Below are 21,978 nucleotides of genomic sequence, written 5' to 3'. Positions count from 1 at the left end.
GTATGAAGAATGAGTATATCTGTTCATAGGCATCTGGATTATTTATTTATGTGCAAGATGAGTGCATAGGTCAATTCAATTCAATTTCTTTATGAACAAATATTCTTTGTCCCACAATGGGCAACAAAGGATATATGTGCACATACATTGCATAGAGAGTAGCCTCAAGAGAGGAAAGTGACATTATTACATGTTTTTTTAGATCATTTTATTTTTACAAGCATTTGTACATTCTTCAGCGACATTTAAATTGACAATATTGTTGGTACTGGCAAATTTTCACAATGCTTAAGATTGTTTAAAAAAATAACATAGCATATAATTTAGGTTTTGATGAGTTAAAAATATTTACATGTCTGGTGGCTCTGGGTTTGAAAAGTTTGGGTACTTCATATGTGTAGGTGTAAATGTAAAATTGGTAGGATATTGTATTTTGAAATGGAACATAAAATAGCATATGTAGTGGTAGGTACAAACTATGATTTGTGAAATATCCATATTATCTAATTCTGTAATATCATTAAGCATGTACAGTTTAAATTTGAAATGTTCGACAAAATATAAAACAGAATTTAAGATTTATTTTGACTGTTATAATTTTATTATTTCATGATCTAATGACAGAATTACTACATTTTGTATGCTTTAGTGACATCTACTCTATATATTAAAGTTGTTAATATTTCCAGTGTCTGTAACATAACCATACACTCCCATTGGTAAAGCATAAGTGCTTACATAAACATGTTTATATAGAAGTCAAACTGACAAACCATAATAAAAGTTAATTAACACCGAGTAATTATTTTTACACAATTAATTTGTTAAAATTATGTGTTTAATATAAAAGTACAATCGCAAGTTTAATTCTATTGATCGCAATAACTTTACTTGTACGCATGTTCTAATTTTTAACATTGTATTCAAGGGAATCCCAACCATGCTAGTCCGCTACAGTAAAAGCTATAGATCTAACAGTTTATGGCCTTGTTTGTCTCTGAAGAAATACTTCTACTGAATGAATATTGTAGGCTATCTGTGGAAATTGTTTGTCCACACACCAAATAATCGAAGATATTTTATAGAAACATTCCTTTAAATTGTTTCATCGCGGTATTTATTTTGTAATTCAACAGCCTAGTCCTCACCTCATAAAAAATATTCACATATACAGACCAACAGTACGTTACGTCCCGGATATACAGATATGGAAAAGTCATTATGAATGACTGCAGTAGCTCCCTTCTTTCCTGTTTTCGACTTTTCATTTTCTGTTCTATTTCTTGATTATCAATATGTGTGTGGTTAGCATCAAACGATTTGCATCCTTACCAGTAATAGCTAAAATCAGGTTCTTTGTTCTCTCGCTCTCTTTTTTTTTTTTTTTTAATTTCAACACCATTCGGTTCTGTATGTTAGGCTTTTTTCAACAAGACGCTTGATCACTGCGCATTCTCGGTGTGGCGTAGCATGCGCAGTCAACAAAAGTCTGCTTGAACGAGACTAATACATTCGGATAGCATTTATATGAGTCATATCCGTTAACGAAAATTCTAGAAAGTTCCAAACGACTATTAGGTACGTGAATCGTGCAACCGGCAGCCATATTTGAATCCCATTTCAGGCTGTGCACACGACACTTCAAAATTGCCACAAAAGGTAAATATTGGACTAAATGGGAAGGCAGTTTTGCATTAACTGATGTTAGCGTTGCAAACATCATATTTGCTGATTCATGGGGGGTAAACTATTAAAAATATTGTAGAAATAGGTATAAACATGAGCTTAGACCTTTGTGTGTTAGTTGTCACACTTTTGACAAGGCATGGACATGCATCTGGCGCGAAATCGAAGCATGCAGGTGCTCAGGTAGGCTAACAATATTTTGAGGGGTACGTAATATCACTTGCAATAATAATAATGCGTAATTACCACCCATTAAGAATTAGAATATCTTTATCTTTATGTTCGTACTTTGCTGATTATTTCTTCCTAGCGATGTACCTGAGCGACCAAGGAGGAATCTTACTAGCTAACGATTATTGGGTTTTGAGGGATGTTTAAGTGGTATGGTTAAAAAGAATAAAATGTGTTTTACGTCGTATTTGCTTCCGAGGGCTTCAAGGACTGTATGTGGTATGTGTGCCTTGAAGTCTTCGGTGGTGCATTGTGCTGCTGCTACCGAGAGGGGGGTTCGATTGTGTTTATTGTGTGCGGAAAGAATGAGAATTTATGTGTCTTTGGTAGCAGATATGCGTTTTAATGTGTATGGGTTTTACTCTTCTGGAGTCGGTAGAATTAGTGTCTAGGGACGTTTTGCACGCCCAGTAAATGGTCAATTAAAATGTTTGATATCCTTTTCTGTAACATATATCTAATGCCAAGCAAAATATTACGAAAAGTCACCGATAAAGTTGCAATGCTGTATGCATTTGGGAATCCAGGGCGTTTTTTCCACACCCAGGAATCCGTTGATGAAGATTGTTTGATTATTTTTGTTATAACATATATCGGTGATTTTTTAGGCTATTTTGGTGGGAAAGTATTTCCTGCAAATTGAGAATTTTTAACGCGGAAACTATCTTTTGGGGAAATTTGAAACGGATATATAAAAGCTATTAACAAACACATTGGATATATTTTGATCACTTTAATTTGTTTGATTTCTTTTTCCTTTTTTCATCATAATGGTATTTGTCTTTCCTTCTTGTTTTTGAACAAGAGGACAAGACGTGAACTCGAGTCATCTCGACAAGTGCTCTGGGCCATCAATGCCCTCTCCACAGAGACTGTTGAGGCTGGTAAACATTTCACAGTAATATATATGATACCACTATCTAGCACGTTGCAAAATATTGCTGAATTTAAGTATTATGTACATCTTAGGAAGTTGCATTGCAGTCCGGCTGCGGTCGTCTAGGGAGGTTTTTCCACGCCCATGAATTCGTTAATTAAGATTTTGCTATATTTTTTCCTGTAACGTGCTGAACAATGGAAGGGAAGTAACTCGTATTGAAATTATATAATTTGGGATTTTCATTGTGTTTTTTCTTTTTTTTTTCCTGAGTGTCCCGGGGAGTCCACGTGTCGGTCAAACTGGACAAGATACTCGATAGATAGGGCGAGATTAATATTGTTTTTTTTTGTTTTTTTTTTTAAATACCTAACATATCAACCTGAAATAAAATACAAATAAAACGTTATTATTTCATTATGTACATGAAATGAAATCAAAATTTACATAACATCAGATAAATAGTTCTATTTTAATTGCCCAGAGGAGACATGTCAAGTTCCCTGTACGCTCGTTAGGTACCGAGACGGTCTACCGCACCTAATGACAATCCAGGGGAGCCCTGTATTAGGCTAATCCCGATGGACCCTCAAGCTATACAGTAGATAACGTTTGCACGTAATGACAGTCCAGGGGAGCCCTTTGTTAGGCTGATCTCACTGGACACTCGCTAGATCACGTGGAATTAGAGACCTATAGCTAGCTATATATAGTGTTAGTACTCTGGTGAAATTAACGACTAAGACATGTAATATATATATATTACTTTTTTTAATTTGCATATCAAATAATTATGTAATCTGTCAAAAGATATTGCAATATGACAGAGTTTGAAACCTGACATAAAATGCAAGTAAACCTGATTCTTACGTAATAACAGAACTCTCTATTTGCCCTTGTGTTAACATAGTGGCCCCTGACCTTACCACAATCCTTTGCGGTCGCTCGGTTCAGTCTTCACTTGACGCCATATTAGAGAAATCGTGAAAACCACACACATAATTATCGATAATTCCTATTTGAAATCATCACCAAGATCCAATTATGTGCTTTAATTTTATTAATATCAAAGTGCAGAAGTGTCATCAATATGAAATATATCACAATTTGCTGTCCAAGTGTTTGTATTTTGAGTATGAAAGTCAACCTCACCGCAGGAAAGATCGGCGGGAATCTCCAATTTTCGAAAAGTCCCTATGGGGTTTTCGAGAATACGGATAAATGACAACAATGTGCTTGATAAACAAGACCATATTCCATAAGTATGATAGTTTTTGGTTAATGTGGTAACTTTTGTAGTGGCCGAGATAAAACGATGTGCTTTTTGTGTGCGTTTAAAATTGACGATGTTTTGGTCTGACGTAATGGCTGCTTAATTACAAAACTTGGACATAGGACCCAAAGGATTTTCGAAAATACGGATAAATGACAACAATGTGCATGATCAATAAGACTATATCCCATAAGTATGATAGTTTTTGGTTAATTTGGTAACTTTTGTGGCCTAAATAAAGCGATGTGCTTTTTGTGTGCGTTTAAAATTGACGATGTTTTGGTCTGACGTAATGGCGGCTTAATTACAAAACTTGGACATGTTGATAGGACCCAATGGATTTTCGAAAATACGGATAAATGACAACAATATGCATGATTAATAAGACCTTATCCTTTAAGTATGATAGTTTTTGGTTAATGTGGTAACTTTTGTAGTGGCCAAAATAAAACGATGTGCTTTTTGTGTGCATTTAAAATGACGATGTTTTGGTCTGACGTAATGGTGGATTAACCAGAACATGTCGAATAAGTTCCAGTACATCGATACACACATGCGCAAAGCCCGATTTACCTGTGTTTGATAGGGGACAGGGCGCTCTCGATAAGGGATATGCTTGAGTGGTCACGAATAAAGGGAGCCACCACTTGTACGGGAAAATAGCGTCTCTGGTAATAAAGCCTAAATCTGTTCAATGTAAGTAACACTAAAAAATCTCAAGAAATCTTCTACGGACAATAATAAAGATATAATGTTGTATGCTTTTGTCTGTCTCTAATATTTTTAATTGTAATTCCGGTGTAAGACAAGGGGAAAATTTGTCCCCATTTTTGTTTTCAATCTTTTTAAATGATCTAGAACATTTCTTAATATCACATGACTGTAGAGGTTTATCTAATTTGGCGGGAAAACTAGAGACAGAGCTACAAGTTTATATCTCAAGTTGTATGTAATGTTGTATGCCGATGATACCATTTTACTTGCAGAGTCAGTTGAAGATTTACAAACACAACTTAACGTATTTCACACCTACTCAGAATTGTGGCATCTTAAAGTTAACATTGACAAGACTAAGATAATGATTTTTGGGAGAGGAACGGTGTCACGAAATATACAGTTCACCTATAATGGCAATAATTTAGAAATTGTGAAAAATTTAAAATATCTCGGGGGTTTGTTTCACTAGAAATGGTTTTACACATTCGAATATCAAACAATTATATGAAAAAGGCCTTAGGGCCATGTATGGCGCTATTTCAAAATGCAGAAATCATAATCTGTCCATCGATTGTAAAATGGATATTTTTGATAAAGCAATCAAACCGATTATACTATATGGCTGTGAGGTTTGGGGGTTTTGTGACACCAAACTCTTAGAACGTCTACATTTGAAATTCTGTAAACATATCCTTAAATTAAAAACATCTACACTAAACTTTATGATATATGGAGAATTGGGAAGGTTCCCATTAAGTATAAATATAAAAGTTGGTTTGATTGGATTTTGGGCCAAAATGATGGTCTCAACTCATAATAAATTGAGCTACACATTTTTCCAAATTTTAAGACATTATAATGCTCAATGGTCTAACTATATTAAAAACATTTTTGAAGAATGTAATTTATTAGATGTTTTTGAAAACCATGAATTTACTAGTATACGCTGCTTAAAAAATACTGTTTTTCATACCCTAAGAAATTTGTTCATATGTAATTGGAAAAATGATGTTTGCAATTCTCCGAAAGGGGCCAATTACAGAATTTATAAACATGATTTAAGTTTAGAAAAATATCTACTTGACCTCCCTCCTAAGCTAGCTAATTCCTATTGTAAATTTCGAACTTGTAACATTAAATTACCAATCGAATACGGAAGATGGAATAACATCCCAAGAGAAAATAGAATCTGTAGTCTGTGTAACCTGAATGAAATAGAGGAGACGAATTCCATTATCTATTTAATTGTAGCGATCATCAAATAGCATTAAACAGAAAAAAAAATATATATCTAGATACTATTATGAAAGACTAAGTACATTCAAATTTAATACACTTTTTAATTTTGTAGTAGACGATGAATTGAAATCACTTGTGAAATTAATTAAAGAAATAAATATACGACTCAACAATATTTAAGATAATCTCTTGCTTAACAAATGTATCGATGTATTATATCATATGTCCTGTACAAATTTTGTATGTATATAATTCTCTACACTTTATATGTTTATGAGAATAAAATATTGTCAATATTGTCATTGTCATTGGTTCACCAAATAAAGGAGTAAATACAATGTTTATTCTTCTCGGGAAGATACAGTACAGACAGAAAATGATAGGAGTCTTTACATGGATTACCACAAATTTATTCGGGAAAATTAATTAAATTTGCCCTGAAAATGTCACGATTACAGTACCAGCACGGGGCCCACATACTATGAAGCATTTATTTTTATGTAACGGAATCCCCTACACTAAGTACACTTACTTGTATGATGTCCCAAAGACATTTAAGAGCTATACCATTTATGATATAGGGAAGAATAGAGACAATTTTCTGTGATTCCTTCTAATACTTATATTAATAAGTACACGTATCTAATACGTTAATAACTGAATTAATTTCAAAGTTTGAAACCTGATATGAAATACTAATGAAACAATATATATCATCATGACCTTGAAATGCATACATATAATTTTGAAGTGATAAATAAATGCATTAGTATTGAATGAACCAAAGTATGAAAATCATTCAGACAAGCTAGAATCCCGGACATGGAAGATCAGATCCTCTATCCGTGTGCAAGGACTAGCTATTGGATTAGTTTAGATAACTATTTGGCGCCTATCTAGCGGACAAACTAACCCGCGTCTATGCCCACATTCGATGAAAGAGGGTGACTGCTGACGAAATCAGTATGTATATATAATCTTTTGCTATCTGAAACATATATTTCATAAAATCAGTTTATCAAAATGTAATGTATTCTCCATCTTGTAATATGTACGATTGACCGGCTTTTATCAGAGACATTTTTATTCTTAGATGCATATGTTTGGGGTACGTATTTTCGAGCGTTTCTCGATATGAAACGAGCTGTTTTGAGTTGTGCTGATCGTTTACTGTCAGAAAAATAAAATGCGATAGGATAGTTTTTATTTATTTTTTGGTATAAGGAATAAGTATAATGACATGTTGGTGACGTTCCCTATATTATTTTGTCCAAGATCCCAAGAAGATTGTTCTAATCACCCTGGTATCGGCCCAATAAGGTGAGATACATAAATAATTCAATACGAGTTGCTTCCCGTCCATTGTAAGGCGTTGATTTTTAATAAACAGATTCGGTAATATGCTGCCGTCTGATGAAATTGATTTTTTTGCATAGCATTTAATTATGATATCATCTGCATGTTAAGGAAAAAATATAGCAAAATCTGAATCAACGAATGCCTGGACGTGGAAAAAACCTCCTGGACTCTCACGTTATTTATCGTAACTTTGTAAGATGTAATAAGAGGCCTACTAAAATTAAGTAATATGTCCATTGTGTTTGATCAGGGAATAATGTGTATATTACAGAAAAAATTATAATAAAAATATTCATTAACGAATTCCTGGGCGTGAAAAAAACCGCACTGGACGCTTAATATGTGCATACTGCTGTGTAACGTCAGCGGTGCATTTCCTCTATATGCACTCGTCCGACCAAAATGAGATTTTTCGGTGTTAGATAATCGTGTCATATGTATGTTACAGAATAAAACATTTCAAAGTATCTTCGTTAACAAATTTCTGAGCATGAAAAATATCTCTCTGGACACAATTATTCCTCCCTGATCACTCATAGCGGAAACTTTTTTGTTTATTTTACCGCGGGAGGTGCTGGAAGAAATTTACGTCTTTGTCTTATTTCATCTTTATAAAATTTGGAAAGAAACATTATAAGTTGTTGAGAGTCTATATATATGTACACGAAAGGATGTCATGTGATGTGCATGCGGACAAAGGTAAATTAGAGATCTGTATTATACAATTTAGGCGGATCGAGGTCTTTGGGTAAAGTAAGGGACCTACAAAGAGGGATCTATGAACGTCACTGGTAAAGTTAATTAATCTTTTGCTTCCTGATTTGATCAGCTGGAACAGTTTCTTATCATACATTGTAACTGTCCATGTACGTAACGTTCCACAATTTGTATTCCATTTTAAAATGTAACATCAGATTTTAAATGTCTGCACCTACAATGTATATAAAAATATCAAATAAAAAGACACATTTTTATTTAGTGGCAGCTGCTCATGGCCAGGTGAAATCTACTATAAAATGTTCACGAAATTTAATTAGCAATAATTTGTCAATGTCAAAATTGACATATACATGTATATGTTTTACCTCAAAAATCTCAGAAACAACATACATTTTTTTTAAAAATAGCTCTCAGATTAGAAATGTTATCCAAATATTTATGTAATATTAGATATTTTAAGATAATGGACACTGTTAATAATGATGTGTGTGTAATTAATTATTACTATTTAATGTGTGATGCATTCTGTATTCAGAAAATAAAACAAAAATATTTATACGGATTCAAAGTTGGTGATATATAAAGAATTTGTTAAATGTACTGTATTTCAATAAAGGAATCACACACCTTGGTTATTATTTAACCTATAAAACTTGGTTGTTTTAATCGACCTGCATTTTATTACCTATTATATCTTTTTCGATTTTCTATGTATATATATATATGCTGATCTTTTCTCTACTTTTTTTCCTTCTTTCCCCTCCTCTCCTCTCTATCAGCCATTTGATAACAATGGAAATATGTACATGAAATCTGGAAAAGATTACAGAAATTTCTGAGAAATATAAATAACAAATTTCAACTTTTCCAGCACTTTTGAGAAGTCTTAGAAATATCCTTTAAGCACTTTTCAAGAAATAGCAATATATATATATACAAAGATTGTTTATGGGCACCAAACAGACAATGGACCACTGACAAAGGGCTATTTGAAAAGCACACCTATCAGGGTTATGGTGGCGTGGTAAGAGTGACGACATTTTCTGTCATATGTCTGTCTATAATGTTTATCTGTCATTATATTATGTCTGTCTATAATGTTTGTCTGTCATTTTATTATGTCTGTCTATAATGTTTATCTGTCATATGTCTGTCTATAATGTTTGTCTGTCATTATATTATGTCTGTCTATAATGTTTATCTGTCATTATATTATGTCTGTCTATAATGTTTATCTGTCATATGTCTGTCTATAATGTTTGTCTGTCATTATATTATGTCTGTCAATAATGTTTATCTGTCATTATATTATGTCTGTCTATAATGTTTATCTGTCATTATATTATGTCTGTCTATAATGTTTATCTGTCATTATATTATGTCTGTCTATAATGTTTGTCTGTCATTATATTATGTCTGTCTATAATGTTTGTCTGTCATTATATTATGTCTGTCTATAATGTTTGTCTGTCAGTATATTATGTCTGTCTATAATGTTTGTCTGTCATTATATTATGTCTGTCTATAATGTTTGTCTGTCATTATATTATGTCTGTCTATAATGTTTGTCTGTCATTATATTATGTCTGTCTATAATGTTTATCTGTCATTATATTATGTCTGTCTATAATGTTTGTCTGTCATTATATTATGTCTGTCTACAATGTTTATCTGTCATTATATTATGTCTGTCTACAATGTTTGTCTGTCATTATATTATGTCTGTCTATAATGTTTATCTGTCATTATATTATGTCTGTCTATAATGTTTATCTGTCATTATATTATGTCTGTCTATAATGTTTATCTGTCATTATATTATGTCTGTCTATAATGTTTATCTGTCATATGTCTGTCTATAATGTTTGTCTGTCATTATATTATGTCTGTCTATAATGTTTATCTGTCATATGTCTGTCTATAATGTTTATCTGTCATTATATTATGTCTGTCTATAATGTTTATCTGTCATTATATTATGTCTGTCTATAATGTTTGTCTGTCATTATATTATGTCTGTCTATAATGTTTATCTGTCATTATATTATGTCTGTCTATAATGTTTATCTGTCATTATATTATGTCTGTCTATAATGTTTATCTGTCATTATATTATGTCTGTCTATAATGTTTGTCTGTCAGTATATTATGTCTGTCTATAATGTTTGTCTGTCATTATATTATGTCTGTCTATAATGTTTGTCTGTCATTATATTATGTCTGTCTATAATGTTTGTCTGTCATTATATTATGTCTGTCTATAATATTCAGTCCTGGCAGTGTGAGTCCTGTGTCACTGACAATGTGAGTCCTGTGTCACTGACAGTCCGAGTCCTGTGTCACTGACAGTCTGAGTGCTGTGTCACTCACAGTCTGAGTCCTGTGTCACTGACAGTCTGAGTCCTGTGTCACTGACAGTCTGAGTCCTGTGTCACTCACAGTCTTGAGTCCTGTGTCACTGACAGTCCGAGTCCTGTGTCACTGACAGTCTTAGTCCTGTGTTACTAACAGTGTGAGTCCTGTGTCACTAACAGTCCGAGTCCTGTGTCACTGACAGTCTTAGTCCTGTGTTACTGACCGTCTGAGTCCTGTGTCACTGACAGTCTTAGTCCTGTGTTACTAACAGTGTGAGTCCTGTGTCACTAACAGTCCGAGTCCTGTGTCACTGACAGTCCGAATCCTGTGTCACTAATAGTCTGAGTCCTGTGTCACTGACAGTCTTGAGTCCTGTGTCACTGACAGTCAGAGTCCTGTGTCACTGACAGTCTGAGTCCTGTGTCACTAACAGTGTGAGTCCTGTGTCACTGACAGTCGGAGTCCTGTGTCACTGACCGTCTGAGTCCTGTGTCACTGACAGTCGGAGTCCTGTGTCACTGACCGTCTGAGTCCTGTGTCACTGACCGTCTGAGTCCTGTGTCACTGACAGTCGGAGTCCTGTGTCACTCACAGTCTTAGTCCTGTGTCACTAACAGTCGGAGTCTTGTGTCACTGACAGTCGGAGTCCTGTGTCACTGACAGTCGGAGTCCTGTGTCACTGACAGTCGGAGTCCTGTGTCACTGACAGTCCGAGTCCTGTGTCACTGACAGTCCGAGTCCTGTGTCACTGACAGTCGGAGTCCTGTGTCACTGACCGTCTGAGTCCTGTGTCACTGACCGTCTGAGTCCTGTGTCACTGACAGTGTGAGTCCTGTGTCACTGACAGTCGGAGTCCTGTGTCACTAACAGTGTGAGTCCTGTGTCACTCACAGTCTTGAGTCCTGTGTCACTGACAGTCAGAGTCCTGTGTCACTGACAGTGTGAGTCCTGTGTCACTGACAGTCTGAGTCCTGTGTCACTGACAGTCGGAGTCCTGTGTCACTGACAGTCGGAGTCCTGTGTCACTGACTGTCTGAGTCCTGTGTCACTCACAGTCTGAGCTCTGTGTCACTCACAGTCCAAGTCCTGTGTCACTGACAGTCCAAGTCCTGTGTCACTGACAGTCCGAGTCCTGTGTCACTAACAGTCCGAGTCCTGTGTCACTGACAGTCTTAGTCCTGTGTCACTGACTGTCTGAGTCCTGTGTCACTCACAGTCTGAGTGCTGTGTCACTCACAGTCTGAGTCCTGTGTCACTGACAGTCTGAGTCCTGTGTCACTGACAGTCTGAGTCCTGTGTCACTAACAGTGTGAGTCCTGTGTCACTCACAGTGTGAGTCCTGTGTCACTCACAGTGTGAGTCCTGTGTCACTCACAGTGTGAGTCCTGTGTCACTAACAGTGTGAGTCCTGTGTCACTAACAGTCGGAGTCCTGTGTCACTCACAGTCCGAGTCCTGCACAGAAGTGTCCTCCGGTATGACAATTTACTCCATTGACTGATTCTCTATATCATACCTTCACCTTTCTGACAGATTCTGGATGGGTAAATTTGAAGGCTTTAAGACCATTCTGTCCAAAATGTCCTTCAGTGTGGTCAAACATCCAAAGTCGTCTTCTGGCCAGCATGTTTTGTGGCAGTCTCCTTTATGTGTTCACAGGGAGGAGCCACTGGCTACTACAAACGACTTTCCACCTAGGGATTACCCCCAACCACCTAGGGATTACCCCCCACCACCTAGGCATTACCCCCCACCACCTAGGGATTACCCCCTATAGAGATTACCACCTAGGGAATACCCCCCACCACCTAGGGAATACCCCCCACCACCTAGGGATTACCCCCTATAGAGATTACCCCCCACCACCTAGGGATTACCCCCTATAGAGATTACCCCCCACCACCTAGAGATTACCCCCTATAGAGATTACCCCCTAGAGATTACACTGGCTGTTAACCGGGTGATGCATCCAGCCAAAAACAAATTGTTTTTTTGTATCTTACTGTATTCACAGTCTGTATCATAAACCACATTCCTAATCCAAATGTTTTGTTTTCACTCTATGTACAAGGTGATTGATATTGTAGGAGGGCTGGGTATGGAGACTATCCTATTGAAGTGTTTAATTAAGTAAGTAGTTGTACACATATACTTTAATCAAATAGGATATATCTTAACTTTGGTGGTAATATTACATACTTAATTAAATTGTCTTTTCAGATAAACAGACTGACTGGAAAAGGTATTTTGACCATCAGTATGTGTTTCACAATAAGATCCAGCCTTTGTGTTATCTGTTTAACACTGCACACCCTCTCCTGTCTAATCACCATGGGACATGCTACTGATGGACAGGACTTCGCCTCACAACCTACAGATTCTTCAGATACCAATCAATATTTGATGCCGACCAATACCTTGCCTATGGAGCATGATGATCATGAGGAAACACCGGAAGAAATTTTAAAAGCACGCAACTTTTATATAAGAGATTTATTGGAAAGATTTGGTAGTAACAATGTATTAAGTTACGACGAAATTATTTACATGTTGGAGAGTCTGGGGTTAAGCATAAATGTTCTACCTAAACACGTCCACAGCGGACACTCTCATCATCCGAATGATAGTCATGCTGGCCATAGTCATGATGCAGATCATTCAGAGCATATCCATGATTCGGATCACAAAAAACATCATCCTGACACAGACCATGCAGATCATCATCATGACCATGATCACACGAACCATGGTGATCATAGCGAAGAAAAACATCATCCTGACACAGACCATGCAGATCATGATCATGACCATGATCATACGAACCATGGTGATCATAGCGAAGAAAATCATGATGACGATCATGATCATCACCATGCACATTCTAACAATACAAATGAAGATATTCATAAACATTCAGATGACTCTGACCATGATGATGTCCGCAAACGTCGTTCAAATGATCTTGTAATGGGCCAAAGAACAAAGAGATCTGAGGTTGTACACAATCATTTAGGGGTTACTGTTGAGTCTAAGACAGATGATGGAAAGGTAATTAGTCAAATATTTCAGAATTAGTTATTTCTAAGACAATGCTTTGAATCATAAAGATGACATCATAAGACCACTTAATTACAATCATTTGGAATAATTAATGATAGATTTCAATAAAGATGACCAGATAAATGAGGTAATATGAGTATAAATACACAAATTGTGTATTTATAGTTCCAGCTGGGAAAATTTATTCTATGAAGTAATGCCTCTTATTTACTAGTAAATGTGAGTAGTTTTTTGACTGCTCTTTGTATGAACGTGTTTAATTTGTAATTTCCTTTATCAGTGTGGCAGCCTGTTCAGCCAATTCCACATCCACAAGGATGAAACGGTGAATGCGGAAAAGTTGATACAGATGTGTCCAGGAATATTGTCTACACTTTCTTGGGCCCAATGTAGGGAAAATAAAGCTCATCATGATGACAATCCAGTTGAGCAGGCTTCTGCCATCAGCTTCAGAGAAATACCAGCAGAAGGTACACAGATTTGGTTTATACTTTTGAAGAGGTTCAATTTTTAGGTCACCTGAGACAAAGTCTCAAAGACAGTATTGAGCCCTAACACTCTAGTATAATCCACAAAATGATATAAAACAAAGCTGAACTAATGAATAAAATGATCGTTAATTGATTAATCATATTACATCACTAATTCAATCAAATTTTATAGCTTTTATAGCTGACTGGTCGTCAGATACATGATCAACAGCGCCTACTCATTTTATATAATATCGATATGTTGTAAATAATCTGATTTGTTGTTTACTTTCAGTATGGGGATATTCAACCATTGCTATAATCATCATCAGTATGGTTGGACTTCTGGGTGTGGCTGTTGTCCCTATCATGCAGAAAGTGTTTTACAACCATCTGCTCCTGTTCCTAGTGGCTCTGGCTATTGGGGCCTTATCAGGGGACGCTATGTTGCATCTCTTGCCACATGTAAGTATTAGATAGAATTCCTTTATCCCCAACTCTTGACCTCTCGGCCTGTTAAGAGCCAATGTAGAAGTTAATCTATAAAATGTATACTCGTATGAACAGCAAAGACAAGGGTCAATTTAGCCCAGTTCCTTTACCATTCAGTGGTAATGAATTTCCTGTAGAGTTGTCTTCCCCTAGTCTTAACAATTCCCCCCATGGCCTTGTGATCCCTGGAAGACCTGGGCCCTTATTAGGCAAGAAACCTATTCTAATCGCCTTTTATCTGTTCCTAAAACAATTATTTACATTTTTTCGACTTTTCTTAGGAACCCCAAATCCAATTTTAAGGAAATATTGCCTTAACTTTTCATGGCCAAATGTCGATCAAAATTGAAATACGGTAAACCTCCGATTAGTTCAAACACTCTTTTTTTTTTCTAGAAAAACATTAATTTTTAGCTCGTCTCTTCGAAGAAGAGTGAGAGGTTATGTCGTCACTCCGGCGTCGGCGTTGGTTTTTCAAATGTTAAATTTTTGGTGCAAGTGTTGAAAAGCATAGTAATTTATGATAATATGGTCCCTGTGGGGGTTAAACTATCCCCTGTCGGAGTTAAACTAAAAGATTTTTTGGGGAAAAAAAACAGGATTTTTAAAAAAATTTGCGTTTTGGTGCAAGTGTTAAAAGGTATTAATACATCACTTTATAATTGTACTAGGGTGCTGATAATTGGCAGTAGAGTCCCTCTGGAGTTAAACTATCCCCTGCCGGAGTTAAACTTAAAGATTATTTTGAAAAGAAACCCAGATTTTTCAAATTTTTGGACTTAGAATATTTCTGCGTAGTTTTTGATGCAAGTGTTGAAAGCTATTAACACATCACTTTATAAATGATTGTACTAGGGTGCTGATATTTGGTAAAAGAGTCCCTATGGAGTTACACTATCCCTTCTTGGGGTAAAACTGAAAATAAAACAATGTGAATATGCAATTTATACCAGTCCACATTTTTCAGGGGAGACAACTCTCATAAGGATAATATTTTATCAAAAAATTGAAGAAATATGTCCAAAAGCAATTACATTTGTATTTAATATATATTCATTTGATCTACATGCTGTTGGGGTTGTTAAACTATCCCTTGCCAGAGTTAGACTGAAAGATTTTTTTGGGGGAAAAAACAGATTTTTAAAATTATTGTGCAAATGTTGAAAGCTATTAATTAATAATAACACAACACTTTATGATTGTACTAGGGTGCTGATATTTGATAAAAGAGTCCCTTTGGAGTTACACTATCCCTTCTTGGGGTGAAACTGAAAATAAAACAATGTGAAAATGCTCACATTAGACAATTTATACCGGTCCACATTTTTCAAGGGAGACAACTCTCATAAGGATACTATTTTATAAAAAAATTGGGAGAAATATGTCCAAAACCAATTACATTTGTATTTAATATATATTCATTTAATCTACAACAGCATAGCTTGTCTCCCGAATGTTTGTCAATAAATAGTTTATATATATATAAATTGGTATGGTTTTGAAAATTGCATGAATTCACAAAACACAATCTGTTCAAGTAAACAATATAAATATTATTAATGCAATTTGCGAAACCATTGCAATTAATATGTTTTAATTATTTATTGACAAACATTTGCGAGACGAGCTATGCTGTTCTCCAACAGCCCTTGTTTAGATAATAATACATGTACCTGACTGACTCCCAGGGCTTGATGGACTGGGCCAAAATGGGTCAATTTCATGACCCTGAAGTCTCGCATTTCCCCCTGTAGGGTGGTTAAAAAAAAATATTATGCATGCAGTTTATATAGGGAAATCACAGTTTTGAGCATCTATATCTACCCTCAAAAAGTTTGAGTTTCTTGTTTTATCTTTCAAATTTGAAAAATTAATTGCATTCCAAAAGAAATTGTGGTATGCTCTACCTGTATATTTGTAATATAACTTTCAGTATCCTTAGTGATCGATTTTATGCTGTTTTTCATTTGGTAGAATGAATTGGATATATTTGTATAATAGATATATCATAGTTCAAAGAGTTCAGCATCTTTTCTGAATCCTAACAGAATCAATAGGTAAAGATAAATCTAACTGAAACATCACCATGAAAGTAAATTGCTTTTTTCCTGGCACAGACGCAGTAAAAAACAAAAAATGAATTCTATCTGTCTAGGCACTACAGGGTGGTGATGATCATGACCACAGCAGCCATGGCAACAGTAAGGCTGATGACAAGCACACAACTGCAATCCTCAAGGGTCTGTGTGGAATGAGTGCCATTTTCCTTTTCTTCATCATGGAGAGGGTTCTGTCTATCATCACAAACCTTAAACGAAAACACAAGAAGGTAAAAAATTGTTTCATGGCTATTGCTATTCCAGAATCTTTGTTTTTGGAAAACCTAGGAAATGATTAAATTTGTCCTTTTATTATGTAATTTTTAACCAAGACATAAACAGGAGCTTTAAAAAGATCAGAGGCACTGGGACAAAGGTCAAGGTCGCAGAGTCAGAAGATTTACTGATAACAGTGATTGTGATGACTGGTAGAGGATAACAAGTTCCTGTGTCTGATGACAGTGATTGTGATGACTGGTAGAGGATGACAAGTTCCTGTGTCTGATGACAGTGATTGTGATGACTGGTAGAGGATGACAAGTTCCTGTGTCTGATCACGGAGATTGTGATGACTGGTAGAGGATGACAAGTTCCTGTGTCTGATGACTGGTAGAGGATGACAAGTTCCTGTGTCTGATGACAGTGATTGTGATGACTGGTAGAGGATGACAAGTTCCTGTCTCTGATGACTGGTAGAGGATGACAAGTTCCTGTGTCTGATGACTGGTAGAGGATGACAAGTTCCTGTGTCTGATCACGGTGATTGTGATGACTGGTAGAGGATGACAAGTAAAAACCTACTGATTATGAGGAACTGCTCCATTTGTTGCCTTGTACCTGTATATGTACATAAAAATCTTTGACTTAATCGCACAGGTAGCCAATGTCATGAATCTTCTCTCTTTCAGGTATTGGTTATAAATACATACAGAACTATAAATTGTCAATATAATCAATAGAATCTTGCCCTTATTTTATATGCTGCTACTGTCTGTCATGTGCCATCAGCAAATTTTTCACATTTCAAACTTTTTCTCTCAAATTTGACCAGCAGGATTCAGACTTGCCTGAAGTGATCCTGAGATGGTCAGGACAAAGTGTTGTTATTTTATGGTCATTCTGAATTCAAATATGGCTGTTTCTACCACCATCTTGAAAAATTGAATTTTATAAACTTCACAAGTGGAATTGGGTTGATTTTTGCCTGAAGTAATCCCAAGATTGTCTTGACAATGTGTTGTTATTATTTTTAGACAACATATACATGCATGTACAAAATTGTTGATTTGCACATTACCTACTTTTGTTTAAACTCCCACACTGTTGCTACAAAGAATGTATCCCACTTTATAGTACTTGGGGTCTTTATAGTCAGATGCCTAATAAATACCCATAAATACCAAAATTTGCTTGTTGCACATGCTGTTAGAAAGTGCTGATATTGTTGAAGAGCTAAAATGTCTTCAAGGATTCTAGTGAAAAAATTAACATTTTTGCTTTTTGCCTCAAAGAGTCATAAAATTATTGAAGCATTATTTCAAGATGGATCATAATTTAAATACTGTTTTACGTCATGGACGATATTACTGTATTTCACTTACAGAACGGGTCTGTGTTTGTGAAGGAGTCGGGAGAACAAGTTGATGATAATACAAACATTCCTCTGACAGAGTGTGGTGCAATGCGTGTCACTGACTCAGATTGTAAGGAACAGATCATGGGCATCCATCCCGGACAAAAAGGTAATTTATAAGCTTACAATGAATAAATCAAATTACTGACATGAAAATTTGATAAAATATACATAAATGAATTTATCAAAGTATTTTCAGAGTTCAAACCTCTTCTCTTTTTTCACCAAGAAAATAGTATGTAATGTCTTGATGGGGAAAATGTTGACAGCAAAAGTTTATTTTCACTCTTAAAAGGTGAATCTTGATATCTTTAAACAACCTAAAACCACATCCATTCAAAGAAGTCATTTTAGTGACAGCAAAAATGATAATTATAACACTTAGGTGATTATGGTGTTTCAGGATTGTCTACATGTACATGATAGATTCAGTATGATTGATTTGAATCTTACCTGTGTGAATGGTCACCCCCAAGTCTAACAGACTCAAAAATGTGTTATCTGACTGAACCAGAAGATAAGGGTACAAAACATTCTCGAAGAAACAAAAGTGTGGCCCCAATGGGCCAGAAGGATGGGGCTCAAAGGTGTGAATATTTCAATTGCACCTGATTTAGGAGTGCAGATATAGGGAAACGTATCGTAATTGATAAAAACCAGGAGAGGTAATCAGGCAACTCAGCCTCTCAGATAAAAAAATGTACCAAAAGCTATATTTAGCTGACCTGGCCACAGCTCAGCATCAATATTTCTTTTAAATTACTACATGTCTTGAAAGCTTGAATGGGTTTTGATTAAATTTGGTCTGGAGCATTATTCACCAAAGGTGATTTAATTCTGTATGAATGGAGGGAGTGGCTCCCTTGACATGGAAGGAGTAGGGTCCAAAAGGGGAAATTGAGGTAAATCATTTAAATCACTACTTGTCCTGAATGACCAAAAGGATTTTGATGAAATTTGGTCTAGAGCCTTATTTTGCAAAGCAGATCTAATGTTGTATAAATGGAAGGAGTGGCTCTCTTGGAGCCTGAGGGATGGAGTCCAATAGGGAAAATTGAGATAAATCCTTTAAGTTGTTTCTAGTCCTGAACAATTACCAGTAAATTTACTTTGATGACATTTTGTCTCGAACATAATTGGGCAAGATCTAATGCTGCATAAATGGAGGGTGTGGCTCTGCTGGGGTCAGAGAAGGGGCTCAATAGGGGAAATATTACCCCCCAAAAAAGGAGTTGTTAGGAGAGGCAGCAAAACAGTAGGGAAAATAATTGTAAAATACTGTAACATAAATGAGAGTATTTCCACTATTTTGCAATAATTACTGAAATATCCAGGTGAGCGATGCAGACCCTCTGGGTCTCTTGTTTTCTAACACCTTAAAGGGACATCACGGTAAAAACGTTGTAATTTTCAATGAATGTACGTGTTTTGTTCCTTTCCAGTTATGTTTCTGTGCTGTCCCAATGTTCACAGTCGATCCGCATGTCCAGCTTGACCACTTGATTTAGTTGGGAATCCCCCTCTAAATTTAGCGCGGAAATTATTTTTAAATCATCACGTAACTGTTTTGAAATCGAGGCAACACAAACACACGATAGTTTACAAGGCGAATTGGATTAGTTGGACAACGATATTATACAGTGGTTTAAATGTTAAATAACACGTTCTGTATATATTCCAGCACATATATTTATGTGTAAATAAGTGTAAACACCGTACATATAGTATAGTGACAGTAGCGATGTACTGGTACAGACTGTATAAATATTACCGAGTTGGTGTAAATATTACCGAGATTGTCATGACCTACTATCCAGCAATCAAGCAGAATACGAGCAGCGTCCGTATTACTGCTGTTTTCATGTTTGAACTGTATTGTACTGCTTCCCCAGTTTAATTCTAGGATTGTGTTTGACCCATTTTCCAATTATTCTCTTCATTGCGGAAGCTGTTATCGTTTTCAACCGCAGTCGATTCACATTGGAAGCCATTTTTGTTTTTCAGGTGTTTTAGTGTGTTGTGCGCATGCGTGTTATCGTATAATAACGTATATGTCACAAAATTTGCATATTCAGACTATTGATCAACAAATTGTGATAACCTTTTTATAATTAATAATTGATGTTTTTTATATACATATATCATCAAATTTGAATGGTTATTGTTCATAAGGATATTTTTTTTAAAGATATACCCAATAATATGAAAAAATGCAAAATAAAAATTGGTTTACCGTGATGTCCCTTTAATGTAAATTAATTGTATTACAACATATTAAAACAAATTAACCCCTTCATTTTTGCAGAATCATCAATTTCAAAATTAGTAACCTAAAAGTGGTTCACTAATAAACCCTTCCTAATCTTTGATATTATACTGGAAGAGGCTTATTTTTATGGATAAATATGATAGCATCAATAGACGTTTACCTTTGAATTATAAAAGTCTGCATTGCAGTTAGTACATATACTTGTTATTTTCAGCCCTCACCAACTTTGCGGAATCATCTCACAAGGAGTGTTCACGTGAACATGAAGACCACAGCGATAAAGACAGACAATTTGACATGGTGGATCAGGAGAACCCTAGTTCTGTTCTTAGCCACTCCCACCACCACCATGGCCACTCTCATATACTGCCAACCTCTGTAGCATCCATCGCATGGATGGTCATTCTTGGAGATGGAATCCACAACTTCTGTGATGGCCTGGCGATCGGTGCTGCCTTCTCTAGTTCTATTACTGGTGGATTTAGTACCTCTGTGGCTGTCTTCTGCCATGAACTGCCACATGAAATTGGTAGGTTTTGCATTTTGTCTCTCTTCAGATACCTCTGCTGTGGTTAGCTGTCTCAAAAAGTAGACTTACTGGCAGTATACTAGCAGAACACTACATCATACGTTTTTCCAAGGTTGCATGTATTTTAGCTGTAAAACAACCTCAGTACTGCTTTCTTATTTTTATTATTTCTTTTTTTTTTTAATTTATTTTATTGAATAGTGTTCCATTTACTTAATTAAGTATGGGTCAGAGATAATTAACTCAAATGAAACAGTCTTGCTAATAAATACCATGGATTAAATTTAATTTGCCTGTGTAAATTATGCATCTCTATTGAACATAGGACAACTACAGGATATGATGTCATGATTGACTGTGTTTTGTCTGTAACCTGTATATTTTGTCACCAGGTGACTTTGCTGTGCTGTTGAGGGCAGGAATGACGGTGAAGCAGGCAGTCATGTATAACTGTGTATCCTCTATCCTGGCATTCATAGGCATGTTGATTGGTGTTGCTATCGGAAACTTCGGAGATTCCATTTCCTGGGTGTTTGTGTCTGTGGCCGGCATGTTCCTCTACATAGCATTGGTAGACATGGTGAGTCTTTAGTAGAAAAAATTACACTGAAAAAAGATCCTTTGATACCAGTAAATTAGTTAATTCCAGATCTTAAACAAAGCTAAAATGGTGAGTCAATGCCAATAGTGGAAATTGGTATTCTGGTACATAGCACTGGTTGAATGATATTGTCAATAGAGAAAAGAAATAATGAAAAACGTTCTAAGATAAAGTTGTTGCTTTTCCTCGAGTCTTCATTTAATGTATTTTGAGTTAGAATTGCAGTTTCATTTGTGTAGGTATTATCAAATACTACTACTACTTGTTGAACTGGTGAGTCATTGGTTAAAAGATACAATGAAACTGAAAATGCTCCTAAAATAATAGAGATGAACAATTTCTCTCGCCCAACTCCCAGGCCTAGGCTAG

At 35.7% G+C, this 21,978-nt stretch overlaps 1 protein-coding gene across 1 annotated transcript in view; it reads left to right on the top strand.

Moving 5' to 3' along the window:
• The first annotated feature begins 1,343 nt into the window (after positions 1-1,343).
• Positions 1,344-21,978, top strand: part of LOC117321742 (zinc transporter ZIP10-like) — a 28,656-nt gene continuing 8,021 nt past the window's right edge. The window contains exons 1-8 of the mRNA XM_033876259.1: positions 1,344-1,659; positions 12,677-13,504; positions 13,797-13,986; positions 14,282-14,451; positions 16,634-16,807; positions 18,181-18,319; positions 20,694-21,008; positions 21,401-21,588. Coding sequence (XP_033732150.1) covers positions 12,716-13,504; positions 13,797-13,986; positions 14,282-14,451; positions 16,634-16,807; positions 18,181-18,319; positions 20,694-21,008; positions 21,401-21,588 — 1,965 coding nt within the window. The 5' untranslated portion in view covers positions 1,344-1,659; positions 12,677-12,715. The remainder of the gene's footprint in view (positions 1,660-12,676; positions 13,505-13,796; positions 13,987-14,281; positions 14,452-16,633; positions 16,808-18,180; positions 18,320-20,693; positions 21,009-21,400; positions 21,589-21,978) is intronic.

Source organism: Pecten maximus, chromosome 2 (genome assembly GCF_902652985.1).
Source record: "Pecten maximus chromosome 2, xPecMax1.1, whole genome shotgun sequence".
NCBI lineage: Eukaryota > Metazoa > Mollusca > Bivalvia > Pectinida > Pectinidae > Pecten > Pecten maximus.
This window is presented reverse-complemented; position numbering and strand designations above follow the sequence as displayed.